This window comes from Malurus melanocephalus, unplaced genomic scaffold (assembly GCF_030028575.1).
Source record: "Malurus melanocephalus ecotype Western Australia unplaced genomic scaffold, MMel_1.1 scaffold_256, whole genome shotgun sequence".
Classification (NCBI taxonomy): domain Eukaryota; kingdom Metazoa; phylum Chordata; class Aves; order Passeriformes; family Maluridae; genus Malurus; species Malurus melanocephalus.
The window spans coordinates 506,046-523,812 of NW_026623488.1; the positions used below are offsets into that span (position 1 = coordinate 506,046).

The window sequence follows — 17,767 nt, forward strand, 5'->3', positions numbered from 1 at the left end:
ACACTTATATTGGTTTTTGTGCTGTACTCAAATATTTTGCTAAATATATCAGCTTTASCCTTTAAACCCTGTAATGACAGAGTATTAAATAGAACATACTTCTATGTAATTAACCTTTTGTTCAGATGCAGGTTTATGTGGAAAAAAATATGAGGAAATTGCTGCCATTCTTTTACTTCTCTTTCATCTGAATGAAGAAAACAGATGTGGCCAAACAAAGCTGCCTAGTTAATATGTTCCAAATACATTACTTATATCTTAATAATAAACCACATACTGCATTAAGCTTAAAGTGAATTGCAGTCCCAGAAACAGGAAGATTATACATTTGGTTTTAGAAAATTATCATAATTATTTTTTTCTTTTAAAATTGACTAGACTGACCTGTAAGAAGAGAAACTGGAATAACCACTTTCCCCTAGAACCTACTCAGTTAGAGTCTACAACATAAAAGGACTTAATTTCAGTGAATTATCTTCATTAAAAGTAATAAATAAATACATATAGGTAGATATACATCGCTTACCTGCAGCTGCTCATATGTCATCCCTTCTGCCATGACAGAAGTGCCAAAAATGYCTGAAAGTAAAAGGCAAGTAGTGTTACACTACTGAATTTGGGATTTATGCTCTCTTATCASTTTCTTAGCAATTCCACTACAAACATAATGACAAGAGAGGTGCTTCATTATCAGAAACTCCCACTGGTCACCATGACCCTCTGAAAAGCTGGGGTCATTTCAGGGCAAGATATCAACATTTGATGCACATACATTAAAGAAGTGTTCTAACTGATAAAAAAACATTTAAAGACCTAATGTAACAGAACTCAGAAATGTAACTTCCTTATTTTTTCCCCAGTTAAAATTTACAGGGTAAAGGGCACACAGCCAGCAGCAATTTGTGAGGACATAAGTATTGTCTACAGGTTAAGAGATTAAAAATTACAGATAATGAGCATCTCAACAAATTGCATTATCGTCTCCGGGAACAAAATAATGCTCATATTTAAAGTGGTTGTTAGGGACTCATTTCCTACTCAAAGATCACCCTTTCACCTAGTATTAATTTTGGKTTTTGAAAATAAGCTGTGGAACAGACATACTAATTTCAGCACAAAGGCAATCCAAATTAAATTTTCTCGCTCTTCTTTCTGGTGCCACAGATTTTAATGTTACTGTGTCCTTTAGTCCATAGATTGCAACATAGTTTCTTCTGTATTTAGAAGAATGTAAATGGCACAGTTACCAAAATATAGACTGCATGTTTCCCTTATGTTCATTGCACAAAGAAGCACATGATGAAAAAGTCTCTGACCCTGGAATTGTAGTTCCCTACCCCCAGATGATGTCACAACTTGTAAGTTTGATTATACATGTTGTTCATAATTTGCCTCACTCACTGAGTATCACTAGTCCAAAGTATAATTGACATATATATTGATATATTTTCTAAAGTATATACACATATATATGTGTGTGTGCCTTTYTCTCTCCTCAAGTTTGTATGGCTTGATCTAGCTATGTAATTAAATCAACCCATTACAACTGTTTCAAACATGATGAAAGAACAACATAAGTTTTAAAAAGAGTTTGTTTAAAAACTATGTGCAAGGATATTTTCATTTACAAATATTTCTATTAATTTTCATGGATAAACCATGAATTATTTGCACTTTTGATATTTCTTTATAGTTCCAAACTATACTATTTTCAATTAGTAGAAAGTTCCAGCAGTGGTAAGCTGCATTTCCTACCACAAATTAAACAAAACAAAACAAAACACAACCAACCAACCAAAAATCCCAAACCAAAAACAAACAAAAAACAAACCAGAAACTCAGTATAGTCAACATAACTTTATTGTCTTTTTTAAAGACTGATCTTGGTTAGTAGCAATACCTTCTGCTTTGATATAATATGCTTTACTAGAAATATATTTGCCACTACAGAAGTTTATGATGCTTTGTTTACTTTTTCTATCATCTGGAAGCAACATATTGCAATTGCACCTGAAGAAAGATGCACCACTTGCCAAACTACTGTGAAGGTGTTGGTTTCAATCAATTCAGGAGAACTTTGCAGCAGCTGAGGAAAAAATAGACCAAAAAAATWAAGACACCTGAAATCTCCATCCTTCCCATTTGCCAAAACTTCAGACTTCTRGGAGGAAGTTTACCCTTTTCTATGTTTCCCAGTGCAATCAGAAGTCAAAAGAGATTTCAACACTTTTTAGATTAATGAAAAAGKGGTGAACACAATTATGGACATCCTATCTCCTCTCCAGAAAAACTGAACATTGCAAGCTGCCAATCTGCACTTAGTATCTGCAGTTAGTATAAGCATTGAATTCTTCAAGATATCTGAATAAAACATCAGGAACTATACATTTGAGTGAAGATAAACAGGAAAGTGTATTCTCTTAAAATTGTGAGAAAGGAGCACCTGATGACTCTGACTTTCAAAACTGTGGCTTCAGGTGAAATTGTTAGCCCATATTTAAGAGATTTCACTCCCATTAGAGGTATCCCAGCACTTCTAAAACCTGAAAGTCTGTTCACCTGCTTGATTAGATGAACGAGAATTCTGACATTAAACTTCAAAACATCTAGTTTTGAAAACATCCACTGGTAACAACTCTGACACGACTGCCTTAGTGTACAGGAGAGAAATTCCAGTCATGTTTCTACAGCACAATAACACTTTTACACTTACAGAAGAATCTTTGTTGTTGGAAGACCTTTATCCCACCACTGATCAGTGGAGGAATTCTTTTGTCTGAAATTCTACCTATCTGGTTTTCCTATCTGGCATAGTTAAAATCCCATTATTTTTAGATTTTGTTTCCAGAAATTGTACAACTTCATAACAACATCTGCAGTAAGAGTTCAACCCAATTCTATTCTCTATTTAGGTTCTTCCCATTACCTCCAAATGATATCCTTATTATCCTGTACATTTATAGTGTTGTTTTTTGTAAATTAGGCAACATTATGCTTATCAATTCTCCTTCTAACTACACTTTTTTGTTGTTGCTTTCTATTACTAGTTTCTGTTACTATTCCCTTCAAGGTAGAATGCCTGGAATTGCATTCAACATTTCAAACATTTTCAGTTAACCACCGTTTACTTTTTAAATAGAGTATTTCTTCCCATTTTGCTGATTTAAATCCCATTGTTGTGAAGCTGACACAATTTTACAGTTGATAACATTTACAAATAACTTCCTTAATTTTGAAACACCTGAGAATCAGGTTAATTTTATAATAAACACTTCCTTTTTCTTACCATATTTTTGGGCATCCTTTTCTGAAAACATCAACTCAATGCACAATGAGCAGGTATTTCTTAGATTTAGTCTTATGGCTGAAATACAGGAATTGCTTAATGTAAATCCCAACTTGATTTACCAGACAGCATGAAACTGATAGCTCAGAAAGAAGCATCTTTAACTACCTTACTAAATAACAACCAATGTGCCACCTTCCAGGAAGTTTTAGCATCTCAGGTTAATTATTACAAAAGCAAAGGAAGGATCCAGCATTTGGGGCTAGTCTGTTTTGTAGCAAACAATAACATAGAAGAGTCCAGAACTCAGTGGAAGCAGAWGATAATCAAATTAAGTTACAGAGGAGAATTATGTGAATGATAAGTCATCTTAGTCATCAAATTTTAGGTACAATAAAATATCTAATAACTGCTTCATCATCAACTCAGAAATTAAATATCTTAGCTTCAGTCTCCCCTGGWACACAGATGCCAAGGAAGTAATTTTCAAAGCCTTTGCTGATTACAGTCTTCTCAGGGGATTTCGAAGGAACATTTAGACATTCTGATATTAATCATTAGCTCTCTGTCTGTTGCAGAGCACCCAGCATGTCACAGGAAAACATGCAGGCACGCTTCTTTAGCTAGGCCATTCTTACAAACCTGCAGTAGTTTTAAATTAATGACACTAAACTCCTGCTGACACTGTGCAACAGCAGAACAAGGCATGTTATATTCAAGGTACTCTGGGAAACTGCTTTCTTAAAATGGTTCAAGTAGGAATACAGTTCAAAATATGAAAAATATTAAGAAACCGTTAACAAATTGAGAAGAGCTTGAATAAATGAAGAGTTCACATAATCTCCAGTTACATGCCCTTCTTCTTGCCTTTTTGAGCTCTGGTGAGGTGAGGTCTGGTTTTGTGTATTAGAAACTGGCAGATCCTSTTTACAAAAAGAGTTCTAATGACAAAACACAAACTTGAAACCAACACTTCTTACTTAAGGAAACTTTTTACTTGAGGAACCTCCATATTTGCCAAATATAGGATACTTGGGAATATTTTAAACATTTCCGTTTGAAAATGGACTCTTACACTTATATTTTTGTGGTACTAACATCAGTAGCAGGGTTGAATAGAAAGAGAGACAAACTTGATCACGAGTAGTAAATGGTGTACCACACATTTTTGCTTTCTGATTTCAGATTACAAGGATTGCTCTGATGACTGAAGAGGGATTTCCTGAATGTCTCAACAATTCTCCTTTTCCATTGCATTGCAAAGTTGGAGGAAGCTACGTGGAACAAAGAAATATATTTCCACCATTCAGTTACACCTGCCCTAAAAATGACCCATTCAGAAGTGCTATTATTGAAAAAAGCAGCTACACTGCAAAAAKAAATATTGATATTTAATAGCACAGTGATAAGCAGCATGAGACTTGATTTAATTGCATATTATAATAAGGCTCCTTAGTTTGTTCATTCTGTTAGGCTTGGCTTATCATATAATTGTTCCTCCACCCTTGAWGGTAATCATCATTATAAGCCTAACACTGGTAATGCTAGATTTGCCTCCMTGGTCAAAGTGCTAGTATTTGGGACATTTTTCTACAGATGAAGCACACGGAACATTAGACTAGATTTCGTATTGTCTATAATGAGGCAGTCCATCTGAAATGAATGGAATTTCAAGAAGCTTAGGGCCTTCTTTCAGTGTGCATAGAATGGCTTCAACAGGCTCTTCTAGGGTATTTATGGTCTTAATTCAGAGCAGCATCCCTTTTACTCAAAGCTTCTTGAATGATGTAATTTACCTTTCACTTGTCTATAAAGCATAACTGATTTTGTTACTTTTTCCTCCTGTATCTTTTTGGTTGAAAAYGAACACACCTTTCACCTATATTTACARAAAAAAMCAAACAAACAAAACCTACACAARTCATACTCTATTATGCTAAAAGTCTTCAATAGAGTTCAAAGGATGTCTTTTCCTTTAAAATAATTTTTATGCTCCAACAGTAAATATACAGTTCCAGCTTCTGGTCACTGCAATGACACCAACCCAGTCTGACAACCGTTCAATAGTCTGTTACTACTCTTTTGAAATTATCTCCTATGCTGTTTTGTATAGTTGCTTATACCTGCAGACACTGTTGGAAAAAATATTATTTTCTACCATTTAGTACACACTTTATAATTGCATCATTGATGTAAATTTATGAAATGCCACTCCACTGAATTCAGGAAGCTTTTTGACTACTTAGGGAGGGGTCAACCACTGATGATTCACATTCAAACACTGACATAGTACACATTAGAAAGACATTTATCCCACTGGAACAAATTACTGCTTTTAGACAGCTATAAATCCAGAACTGTTTTATTGGCCTCACAGGAGTGCTCTGACAAACCAGGGATCAAAGTCACATGCTAAGCACAAAAGACTTCACCAGACAGCTGGTGGCATACAGATTTTTATGTTATACAGGCAGACACTACTCTTTTTTCATGCAGATAAGACCTTACATATATGCTTTAAGTCAGAACTTGAATGTTCCTTACCCTATAAGCAAGTAAAAAAAATATGCCTTAGGAAAGGCTTACAACATGGATTACACACCACTGCAATCAGCTGTGTGCAGTTAATGTGCCAYGGGGATATGGGATATTCTGAAGCACAAGTGGTAAAGAACAAGTTCGCTGCTTGAGAAACTTGGAGTTGCCTCGGGCACTAGAGTTCAATTTTAGCTTTTGTTTTAATGAAATCAGTTGTCAGATCAGCTAAAAAAAAAAAAAAAAAAAAAAAAAAAGCCAAGGATTTACATAATGCTTTTTAAAAAGCTTTCTCTTACATTGTTTTCCAGAGATCACTCTGATTCTTGTTCCCATGGAAACAGGGAAGGCTGCTGGCAGCCAAGAACTAACAGGCAAGAACTCTCCGTTGCAAACTTCAGTTTAAAATTGTCAGCTGGAATATGTAACAGAATTTGAGAAAATAGCTATGTATTATAAAAAACACTCAACSTTAGATTTGTAGGAACATAAACAAGTGCAAGAGTAGTATATGAAGCACAGCAAGCAAGGAACCAAGTATGGATTCTGGTTTCTCTCAAACCAGAGAAAAGCTGTTGCTACTGCTTCAGTGRTCAGTTCTGACACAGCTTTTGAGTTGCTATTAGTTATCAGTTATTGAGCATCYACATTTCAATAACTCATATTAATTAGCAGGCCACTTGAGAAAACCTCCTTAACAGASAGGATGGTTCAGTAATGAACACCTTGGACATACTCCTAATACACCATGCAAAAACTGAACTGCCTCATTTCTGTTGTTGGTAGAAGGTTATAATTTTCAATTATTTTAAATAATGTTTGTTTCCTTTGTCTCTGATTATTTAATTGTGGTATTACCTGTTTTGATAAGCTTGACAGTTAAAAAGGAAAAAAAAAAACCAAAAAAACAAGAGAGACATGTAAAGCATACCCAAGTTCAGCGATGCTATTCTGTTCTGAACAAAACCAAACAAATTCAGCTGATCAATCTCAAAAGCCTTGAGGTGATAAACATCACATCCCAAATGTAAACATTTCAATTTGGAAAATAAAAATATGTTTATTTAATAATAGAAATTTTGCAAATGGTATGATAGTCATCTTTCTGCAGAATAAAGTTTTCCATCACATTTTTAGGCAAGAGTTCAAGGTGGATTTTGTATCAGCTCAGCTCCATTTTAGCTTTGGAATCAGAATGAAAGAACTTCAACTCTCTCTCACTATGAAACATTTAAACATAATTTTAAAACAAGTCTTAAATTTAAAAAAAAAAATCTGACATTTCAAAATACCTAATATTCAGGATTTAATTTATTGCACTAAAAATAAAAAAAAGTATTACTATTTATTGATAATTAAAATATAACTTCAAAGTTAATTAGGAACTATTACTACAGAGGAAAGCATTTTATGTACTCTTTATGTCAGTATATTATATTGTCACCTTAAATAGTCATATGGCTKCTATGACAGAATGTTGTAAAAATACTTTACTGTACAATCCATTTTACTGAGGTGAGCCACTGATTTTTTTATATGACTCAATTATTGCCATCCTCCACATACTAATATTCAAAGTTAGTCTTTATTTAAATGATATATTTTTAAAGTATCCTGCCATCTGCAAAAATGTCAAGTTCTGTTGTTTTTAAAGAACAGTAACTAAATTAGCAGCACTTTGCAGTAACATCATTTTGACAACAGCAAATGACTAAAAAGTACAGAATGTCAGAAGCAACAGTACTGCACACTTGAGTGATGAAGATAATTTTGTGCAGCTGAATAAGAACAGGGTCACTGATCTGACGTACCTTTCTTTGTGGTACAGCAATTCCTGCCAATGCTGCAGATGATGAGTAAAATCAGGAGGGCAGCTCATTTTATTGCCTTAGTACATTAATAGCATACACCATTTAAAACCTGTAGATGCAAACTCTAAGTTTAAATGCATGACTTGTTTTCCCAATAATGTTGGGAACAAAAAAAAAAGGATAATCTAAAACCTTAAACATTTAGACAGTGTGATTGATAATGTGTTTCAAAAGAAAATCCCTTGCTCTGAATCACTAAATTACTCTATGAGAAAAGCAGTATTACTGTAACTCAACAATTGTTAAAATCTTGTCACATTTATTCAAAAGGATAAATATATGATAAATGGAATTTTCTTAATGGATTTTTTTTACACAGACTAACATACTTTTTTTAATATGTTTTGATGTTATGAAATTTATTATCATTCTACCCTAAGAATTATAATAACATGTCTGATATGAACCATTTCTATGAGATAAATCCATTCTTGTTTAGGATTTTTTATCTTGTGCATTAAAGTCATGCACATTGTCAGGCCCAGAGATTAATAAAAGCTTATCAGCTGACTTCCACTATAAAACACTTAGTGTATCACWACAGAACATTAGTTCACAAAATTATCTCTCCAAGTTGAGTATTAGACCTGGAAGCCAAGCAAGTAGTTTTGGCCCAAATATTGAACTTCAGCCAGYAGTCCTGCACCTCTCTTAAATACAATTATTTCTAAACTACATTTCAGAGGCTAATTTAGATCTATATTCTAACATTTACTCTCACAGAAACAACCTGAGGATCATCAAGCCTTATGTACAGGTTTATAACCATAGAAACTTTTTTTCCCCCCAAAGTGATCTTGTGTAAAGTTTAAAAATTCTACTGAGAGGGTGATGAAATCCAAATACGAACATCAACTAGGCCACAACAGAACAATTACCACTTTTCTGCTAATTAATTTTTGGGCTGGCTACTTGAACAAGAAGAAAGACATTCTCAAGTTGTAGTGTCTAAAGACTATCCAGGTCTGAGCTGTACTCTCACAGAAATAAAGTGATACAGAAAATGTCCTTCTCTACCACAGGGAGACACATTTCTAGTAGGACCAGGAAGGTGACAACATCACTGATGTTGCTGGGGGCTTTTGTTGCACTGCCTTTTGGCAGATGTGTTGAGAAAATCAAATAAAATTCAGTTTGACATATTTTCCCTAGGTCTTCTCTTGATAATYAGTAAGAGGAAAAGAAGCTTTGCATTTCCTCTGAGTCACTTYAAAACGAAATGTAATTTGGTCCTTCTGCTCAAGGTGATAGTGGAGGTTGTGCTGTAATAATCTAAAATACATGCCACCAGAAGAACAATTTTGACTTAGCACTTTTTGCTTAATTTTCATCTCTCTACCGTTTCAATACTGCTTTATATTCAAAGGTTCCCAAAAATAGTGTCTGGAGCCATTTCTAGCTCCAGAAATTCCAAGTTTCTTGTTTGGGTTTTTTTTCTTTTTTTTTAAAATAAAGAAGTATAGTATGATTTGGAGGATGAGGGCACATGTGTTAATAGGCTGCTGAAGACTTGATCAAAGCTTTTGAGTTTTAACCAAAAGGAAAGTTTCGATAAAAGATAATGCATTTACTCAAATTATTCACAAAACTGAAAATACCAACAAAGGCTAAAGTATTTGTCTGTAGATCATTATAGTGCTCAGACATTATGATTGGATAGTTGGTTTAAACTRTGTTGTTATTATGATGTCACTCTTTAGTAAACAGCACTGAAACTACAGGAGGTTGATATTAAATTTCAATGAACACTGCGTAATTAAAATTCTTAATACAATTTTAATATTAAAAGCTGTAAAATAGAATTCCATGTAGACAAAAAGAACTTTTTAATAAAGATCAATATCTCAACTGCCCAAAATCAATTATTTCAAGTATTATTTAATTCAGACAACACACATTCTGAAACTAWAGCTTAGCAGCTTGACAGTAAAAAAGAAAAGTACTTCAAATGGAAAACTTGTTTCATCAATYATGATTTACAAAAGCTCCATGAAATACTTGTTTCACAGGAGAAATTCCCATCGCATTCAGCAGAAGTTTAGCCAGGATAATGACAATTAACATGAGATCTCACTGGTTTACTATTGGAATTTATATTTTTAAGAAGTATGTTAATGGTATTTCAGATAACAKATTTGTATGTGATATGTAATTACCTCTTTTTTCTAACATTTTTAAGTACAATTATTGGATAAAACTATGCAAAGAGCTATAACTATGAGACTGCCACATCATCACACTCYATTTTCTTATTGTGGAACCTATGGGTGAGTGAAGGTACTCTCAAAAGCAGATCAATAGGCAGGAAAGAAGAAGAAATTAAAGAGGAAACACTCTATATGCAACAGGAGAATAATGTAATGGCGTTCAAAAACTTGCAAATCATGAGGTTGAATTTAAATTAAAGTTTTAATYTCTTGCAAGCACAAAATTACCTAGTCACAGTCTTGATCCAGAACCATCAACATAATCTCTATCATTATTTTAAAAAGAAAAAACATTTTAATTGTGTTTGGCATCAACATTTGTAGAGAAAATATCAGTATTACCTAATACATTCTCAAGTTTCCTCTAAAGGAAATACATCCAAATTCTCTAATTTTCAACTGTGCATTTGTAAGTCACATAAAGGCTGGTTTACTCTGCATGTCCAAAAAAGCATGACTTCTACTAAATAAAAGTTTCTTTCCCTGCTCAGTACTAGTAAACTGGGGGGAAAAAAGGATATTAAATCCCTGGGATAGCAATATCGCGGTGCCTGAAATACAGGTCTACATGTTTCAATTCTAGTTCCTTCTCTAAACTCTAGACATTTTCCCAAATACTGCAGATTTCACTGGCTGAGATAAGCAATAACAAATCCCCTGGTACAGACACCAGGGAACTGAAAGAACCAACATGATGTCCTGATTGATGGCAGCTGCTGTAGCCTGAGTATGGCACGAATTTGTATCTATTTTGTGGCAGCAGGGAAAACTACAGTTTCAAGGAGTTGTTAAAAAGTAAGATAAGGAAATATTTTGCTAGTGATTATGTGAGGGGCAGACATTTGTATAGAAATGAATTTCTACAAAAAGAAAGAAAATATGCTTGCTTCAACACTCAAGCATGAGGAGGCTGCCATTACTGACTGCAACAGCACTAAAGATGTAAGGCTACGAAGTGACAAATGGGAAACTGTGTTATGCTGAAGAACCATTCTGAAAGCAAAAATAAAATATTGCATTTGAATCCAACAGTCTGTGGAGACACATAGGAAAAGAAGCAATGTTATCATTATAAATACTTACCTAGCTAAGTTAAAGGCAAAATGAAAAAATTTTTCAAGAGGCAGATGTAGCCAAGAGTGATTTTGAGATCTTTTTTCAGATGTGAAAGAAAAGCAGAAATGAAGAAACAATTAAGAGAATTTGTGAATAAGGGTGAACAAGGGTGGTGCCAAAGAGATCAGAAAAAATAATGGTCAAGAATATGTTTATTTCATTTCTGAAGAAACAGAAGAAAAAAAGATGACCATTAGAAGAGGAATTCTGCTTCTATTTGTTTCCTTTTTGAAAGAAATGAGGCCTCCAAGATGCAAGAAATGAGTGTCTATGTTTATGCAGAAGGTCTAGAGGCATTAAAAGAGACATTATACTTCTCCACACTACTACACTACAACAATATACTCTATCAAATACACAAGCACATTTTTCTATGGAAAAACATCTGCTTAAAAACATAAAATCAGAATCTGGCTAACCAGCTAATGTCAGTTTAAAGTGTTGTACTAAGGTCCGTTGTTAAAACTATTTATCCTGTAAAGTTTTTGTGTGCAAACACCCTCCAATAATATCCTCAAGCASGCTGAGTGTCATAGGCTGAGATTAAATGAAGCWGTAAAGGTAAYCAAGGACAAGTTTCATGAAGGCAAYTGTGGAACWGTTCCACTGTGAAACAAGCAACTGGAATTGAACATAACAATGATCAATTGTATAATTTATATTAAAATCATATATTACACATACCTTATCTGAGGTTATCTTTCAGAAGCACTAAAACTTCGTTTAATTATACCTGAAACAAATACATAAATATTATATTCTGTTAAAAAAAAAAAAAAAACCCAAAACATGCATGTTATATCTTCTATTCCCAGACGCGGTGTCAAAATGACTTTTAAAAGACAGCATTAAACAAACTCCAAACCCCCACTTGACTACCAAGYTGCTATTTGATGTATCAAAGATTTGCTTACATCATAACTAAAATCTCAGCCCCACATAGTATTTTAATAAACAATTCCAGAATTTCACAGAAAGAAACAACACCTGCTGACTAGATGTCCTCAGAATATGTATCTGGATTTGCACTTGTTACAGTTACTATGTAGACACAATATTGTCTCTAGTCTGAATAGATAAATAGAATATTTGCTCACTTTCTCAGAGTGYCTCTAATGGGTTGTCTAAACCTTGKTCCWCCAGAATTTTWSYKSCMMCMWTYMMWTWRSYWRSYWRYKWWWWKSMAWWAMMWWWGCAACACYTTATTTCTTAAATAATCCTACTRAAGTTAAGACCTTGAAGAGAGCAGTTTGGCCAGTTATTGGTCAGCATCTAATCAGCAATAAAACAGAATGTAAATATTGAAAAAATTTACTGTATACTGCCAAAAAATGTGTAGAAGGAAAGGTAATGTTGGATGATATCCATTATTTGTGCACTTGGAAAGCATTGCCTTAAAGCAAATACCAGTCTTAAGAATTTGTCTGAAAACATTCCTGTAAAACCATCCTTATGATGGTAATTTGGATGGTAATTTGAGATCACTCTGGTATCTCACTTTGACTGACTGTATGCTTAAGGAAAAGAYAAATCTGCTAAAAGAAACTCTGAGTAGCAAGTTTAGGATATYCTACAATTTTCCCATACTACTAATGTATTTTAATGTAACGCTGGCCTCTTTGTCTACATGAGATTTTTCAAAACTAATAACATCACAAATAGTATCAATAAACAAGAACAGAGGCACCTAATCACTCAAACAGCAGAAAAGAAAAAAAAAAAAAGTTTTTATGTCAAGCTAGTTTTCCCACTGTTGGTCTTGTTACAGCAGTTACATCAGTACTAGAGCAACAGTAGGGCAAACACATTTCAGAGTCAAACCTTTTCATGTTCARCCATACTTTTGTGTTGGACTCTGAAATAATTTTTCTACTTTTCTGAAATCCTCTGAATTTAAAAAAAATCCTGAATGAGGCTTTCATCTGTCAAACTGAATTCATGTTAAAACCAAAAGAAATTATACATCTTTAGGCAAAATATGTCTTTCCAAAAAGGAGACACACAGAGAGAGARWRWRARARAAAAAAAMCCCAATATTTTAATCCTTGTTAATACTTTGCTCAGCAAAACAGATATCAAAATTTGGTGGTAGCTTACACAAAAGACTGTTTGATAAGAGCAGATGAATTACATAGTAGCAAATAAAAAAGGCCCTCATAGAAGCAAATGTTCACCAATTAACTTTGTTACTGAGAAAAATAGACAGAAAAAGAGAGTACCCACTACCTAGAAAGTCAAGGAGATGAAAAATATTGTGCCTATTCAAGGAACAGATATTTTACCTTCTTAAGATGCAAACACAATAATAGAAATACAAAAGCAGAAGCTCTGAGCAAACATGRATCATGTTGCTTGGGGTAAGGATTTTGAGTTAGAACCTCAGACACTCTGTCACAACAAATACCATATTATGTGAATATATGCAAGAAAATATGTAACAAAAGTCACTTGGCTAACAAGCTAAGTGTGAACACAGCTGTTTGCTAGAATTTTATTTAAAAAAAAAATAAAAACCCTTTCCAAGTATTCATATACAAAATTTGGCTTGAAATACTATACCCTTTGGCTGTTTCAAATAAATGGTCTCTTATGAGTAAAGGGCTCATATCCAAATGTGCTTGATCATTTTGATGACTCACCACATTTGACTTGCTAATCTGCAATCTTATGAGTGTATTTACAAGYGCATGATATTTCACACCAAAGGCTCTGTCTCACCACTTACTGTACATGGCAGAGATGCAATATTTTCTGAATCATATGCTAAAGTTAGAAAAACACTTATTAATGCTGAAAAACAAAACCCCAAAGAAATCATAAAGCAGAACACCACTAAACAATAGCAAACACCTTTCAGCCCTATTTTCATTCCTAATTATTATGCCAGAGACCCACTAAGCAGCTAGATCTGAGAGAGGAGTCTCATTATGTTACTCATTATGAAAACACAAGAAAATAATTTATTTAATAACTAAACACAAGGACACTCAAACATTAAACATTATAACAGTAAACATTATAACAAACACACTCACGTGTGTCTATACACACACTCATGCAACACTAATGACTTTATTTATAATCCCTAGGCTGCTGTGTATGAATTATGCTCATCATACAAAGCCAGACAGGGAGTAAGRAACAGCACAGATGTGTAGGCAGGTTAMCTCACATAAGTCATGGAGCAYAAAGTGTATCCTCATRTTCAGCTCAGGGTTACCCRGACAGTATTTCCTTTTYCATGGCTACTCCTTTGACATGGACAGGAAAAACAAGGCAATAAGTTCTGTCCAAATGCCTTGCAAGAGAACATCTTTTAGTTCAAGATGATCTCAAGGAAAATGAAATACAAACACTCCATCTCTTTCCTGGTTTGTGCCCGCTCTTGTTAGAATGTGAAAGACACGCAAAAGACAAAGCTTTTAATTCTCATCAGCCTCCCTATTCTGACTGGCTGTATGAAGATTCCCTGAGGACATAAAAAATATCAAATGAGGCATAAAGAATTTCTCTGACTGCTACTTTGGTCTTTAACAGAAGATAGTAACTTTTGCTTTGGCTTTAACTTTCACTTCAATGGTATCTAAAAAAACTTTTWAAACCCTTCCAAGTATGATCAGACTGGCAAGAAAACTCAATCAAGATTTTGTATTACCGGAGAACTTTGGTACATCTCCTTGAATGAAATGGAAGCAAAGAGAGTGTTCTTTGAATTACAGCTTAATGATCTTTTCAGGAGAGACATCAAATTACCTTTATTTATTCAAAATACTCTAAGTAAGCTGCCCTTTAAATCACTGTACACTGGAATGTACAATCCCAAACAGGTTAACTAAGCTGTTTTGCAGAGCAAACAACAGGTTTTTTTCTCGCTACCAGTGACTCCATGTRCAGCAACAGAAGCTGACATAAACATATTTCAAACTTAACTCAGGCATCATACAGGAACACCAGGTCTTGGCTGATATCTTCAACAAAATCCCATTAGCCCYAGGTCTCAAAAGAAATCTGAATCTTAGACAAACCAGGGAAAGCAAGCCTACAAAACACTAAGGTCTCCAAAGTTCTTCACATTGTGCAAATGATAGGTTTCTTGGTGAAATAATGATTTTCAAGAAATTTCCTACATTTTCTCATCACAATAATGAGAAAAAAACATATATCTGAAAAACCATTTATAGCAGATGTCAGCCAATCTTATTCCAATACTTACCAAACTATCTAATCATCTCATCTAAAGAAGAAATCACTAAATCCATAAAATACAACTGCTTTGAATTAAAAAAAAAAGAGCTCAACTCTGCAACCATAGAACTTTCAAGACTATAAGGTATAAAGTAGCTGCCTGCAATGTAGCCCAAATTACCAGCTCCAGAAAGCAAATTGCATTACTGGATGGGGGTTTATTTCATACTGTGTTTGTTGTTATCCTCAAAAGTAATTAAATTTGGAGCTAAGTGATGACCTAAACTCATGACCTTAGTGATGAGCTGAGTCATTTGCTACATAGAACATGAAGAGTTCCCATTTTGAGAATATCCTAATCCTAGAAATCCCCAATTATTCAACTGGATATGGGCATTACCTGCACAAGACTCAAGTCCTGGCACTGTGTAAACCAGAGGCATTTCTCTATGAAAGATAAAGGAGACCCTTTTAGAGTGGCATAACCAGAATATTGTTCAGGCAGATCTGTGGTATCTGCATCACATGATAACTTTGAGTACCATTGGGTTGCAGAAATTCAGGAAAGGAATCCTGAATATCAACGTCTTTGTTAACTGATCACAAGACATTTAAGTTCAGCGATTCCTTCAAATAGTGGAAATATAAATTTAATTATGAGGTAAGAGAAAAACTTCTAGCAAGAAAAACAGCAGGACTGTGTTTTGAGACTAGTTAATATCTTGAAAAGGCTGAGCAATTCTGAAAAGAATCTATTGCATGCTTCYTCTTTATTGGGAGGAAGGTTAGAAGTACGTCAAGGCCTTGGAACAGGGTTCTCCAATAACATATTTTACACACAACTGTCTTTCAGTGTATTTAGGACACTGTCCTGATTGTGGTACAAATGAACCGATAAGGGAAAACAAAAATACTGTCCAAAAGAGCATTCCCAGACAAAGAGTAAATTTTTAAACTCTCACCTAACTGGCACACTAGCACTACTGGACGACTGTGCATTAAGACATATCACATATTTTCCTGCTATTTGGTTTTACCAACAAAAGTGAAGCTATGTTACACTGTAAACCAAAGGCATGTAAAAACCCTTTAATATGACTGAGCTAAGGTAAAGTTGGGAACCTTGTAATTTTTTTTTTTTTTTTAAAGTGCAACTAATAATGTTACCATCCCATCACTCTTCACAGTTTTTTGACACAGTATGTCCCTATTCTCTGYCAATCTTTATAATTTGAAATTATAATGACTTCAGGAAAAGAAAAATGCATCTGTCACTACTGCCTCTACGCTTCTAAAATGTGCAGAAACTTGTTCCTGTAGGATTAATCATTTCAAATACCAGGAACAACTATTCCAGAATCCACACCCTGCACTTGGCAATCTTGGGAGTTGTTAAAGGAACTSGTCTTCTAGAAATACATTGTCTAGACTAAGAAGAATAATCCACTTCTTAAAGCATAATTGAAAAACACAGAGTATGCAAAAATCATTAAAAATATTATGACAATAGTGGACCATATAAAAAAGCTTACCTCTATTACACTGCTAAATCCATACCAGCTCCTGTGCTACTGAACAGCTCAGCGTATCACACCTTTTTACAAAATACCACCCTAGTTTTAAATTAGACTGATCACGTTTTCTCTGAGAATGATGTGATGACAGCACRATTAGAACAAATCCTTTCATGATCCTCTTCAATGTACCCAGTACTAAAACTCTCATCTTCATGTTAGCAGTTTCCAAGTTAGGTAGACCAACAACGTTGGTCACATTTTTCCCTGTAATGTTAACATGTTTGACAAAACCATGGCTGATAATTCAGACTCTGTTAGCCACTTATAATTAAAGAATGGAGCATATTACAAGGAATACCCAATTATCCTGATATTTTTTTTAAGCTATCTTTTCTTTACCCCTGAAAAGTAGAAACATTTTCCGAATGAATTACAACTGATCTATAACACTGACTTCAACATTAAGTAGAAAATACAGATGATCCAGGATTGCAGAGTTATTTTTCTGAAAAAGTAATCCTGAAGTATCAGTATTATAATTAGACTCTATGCAGAGACAAAAATGTATAATGACTTCTAGAAATGCTCTTTAAATTTACTGGGATTGAGACAAACTAACTAAATCTTTCCACTTACAACATTTAATTAAAACTATGGCAATATGGCATGGTAATATTCAAATGTTAGWAAAAGCTGATGTTTTGTTAATGTCCAAATCTTAACAAAAAAAAATTACCTACAAGGAAACCATTACCAGTAATGCCTTGGGTGTGGCAGGTTACAAACTACGAAAAGGTTTCACATCTCTGAGTACAGTGCTGAACTGGCCCACAAAGACATTCCTGTGAGACACACAATGTGCTATTCTTCACTATAAGCACAAAATAGAACTTTTTCTCTGCAAGCTGCTTTTTCTCAAGGGTTTCATTCWACGCAGCTCCTTCCCATTGTTAGACAAGGCCTCCCTGGATCCTTCTCCTGTTACTCTCTTAGCAGAAGAAAGTGACCCAAAAAAWGCTTTTTAAAATTATTCTTTTTGAAAGAAAACTT

General features: G+C 34.1%; 1 protein-coding gene across 1 annotated transcript in view; it reads right to left on the minus strand.

Annotated features, from left to right (window-relative positions):
* Window positions 1–374: 374 nt before the first annotated feature.
* The window catches only part of NEK10 (NIMA related kinase 10), a 68,555-nt gene continuing 51,162 nt past the window's right edge, over window positions 375–17,767 (minus strand). Inside the window, 9 exon segments of the mRNA XM_057375706.1 lie at window positions 375–440; window positions 527–579; window positions 1,973–2,000; window positions 2,003–2,086; window positions 4,451–4,536; window positions 4,539–4,560; window positions 7,573–7,664; window positions 10,128–10,165; window positions 11,700–11,775. Coding sequence (XP_057231689.1) covers window positions 375–440; window positions 527–579; window positions 1,973–2,000; window positions 2,003–2,086; window positions 4,451–4,536; window positions 4,539–4,560; window positions 7,573–7,664; window positions 10,128–10,165; window positions 11,700–11,775 — 545 coding nt within the window.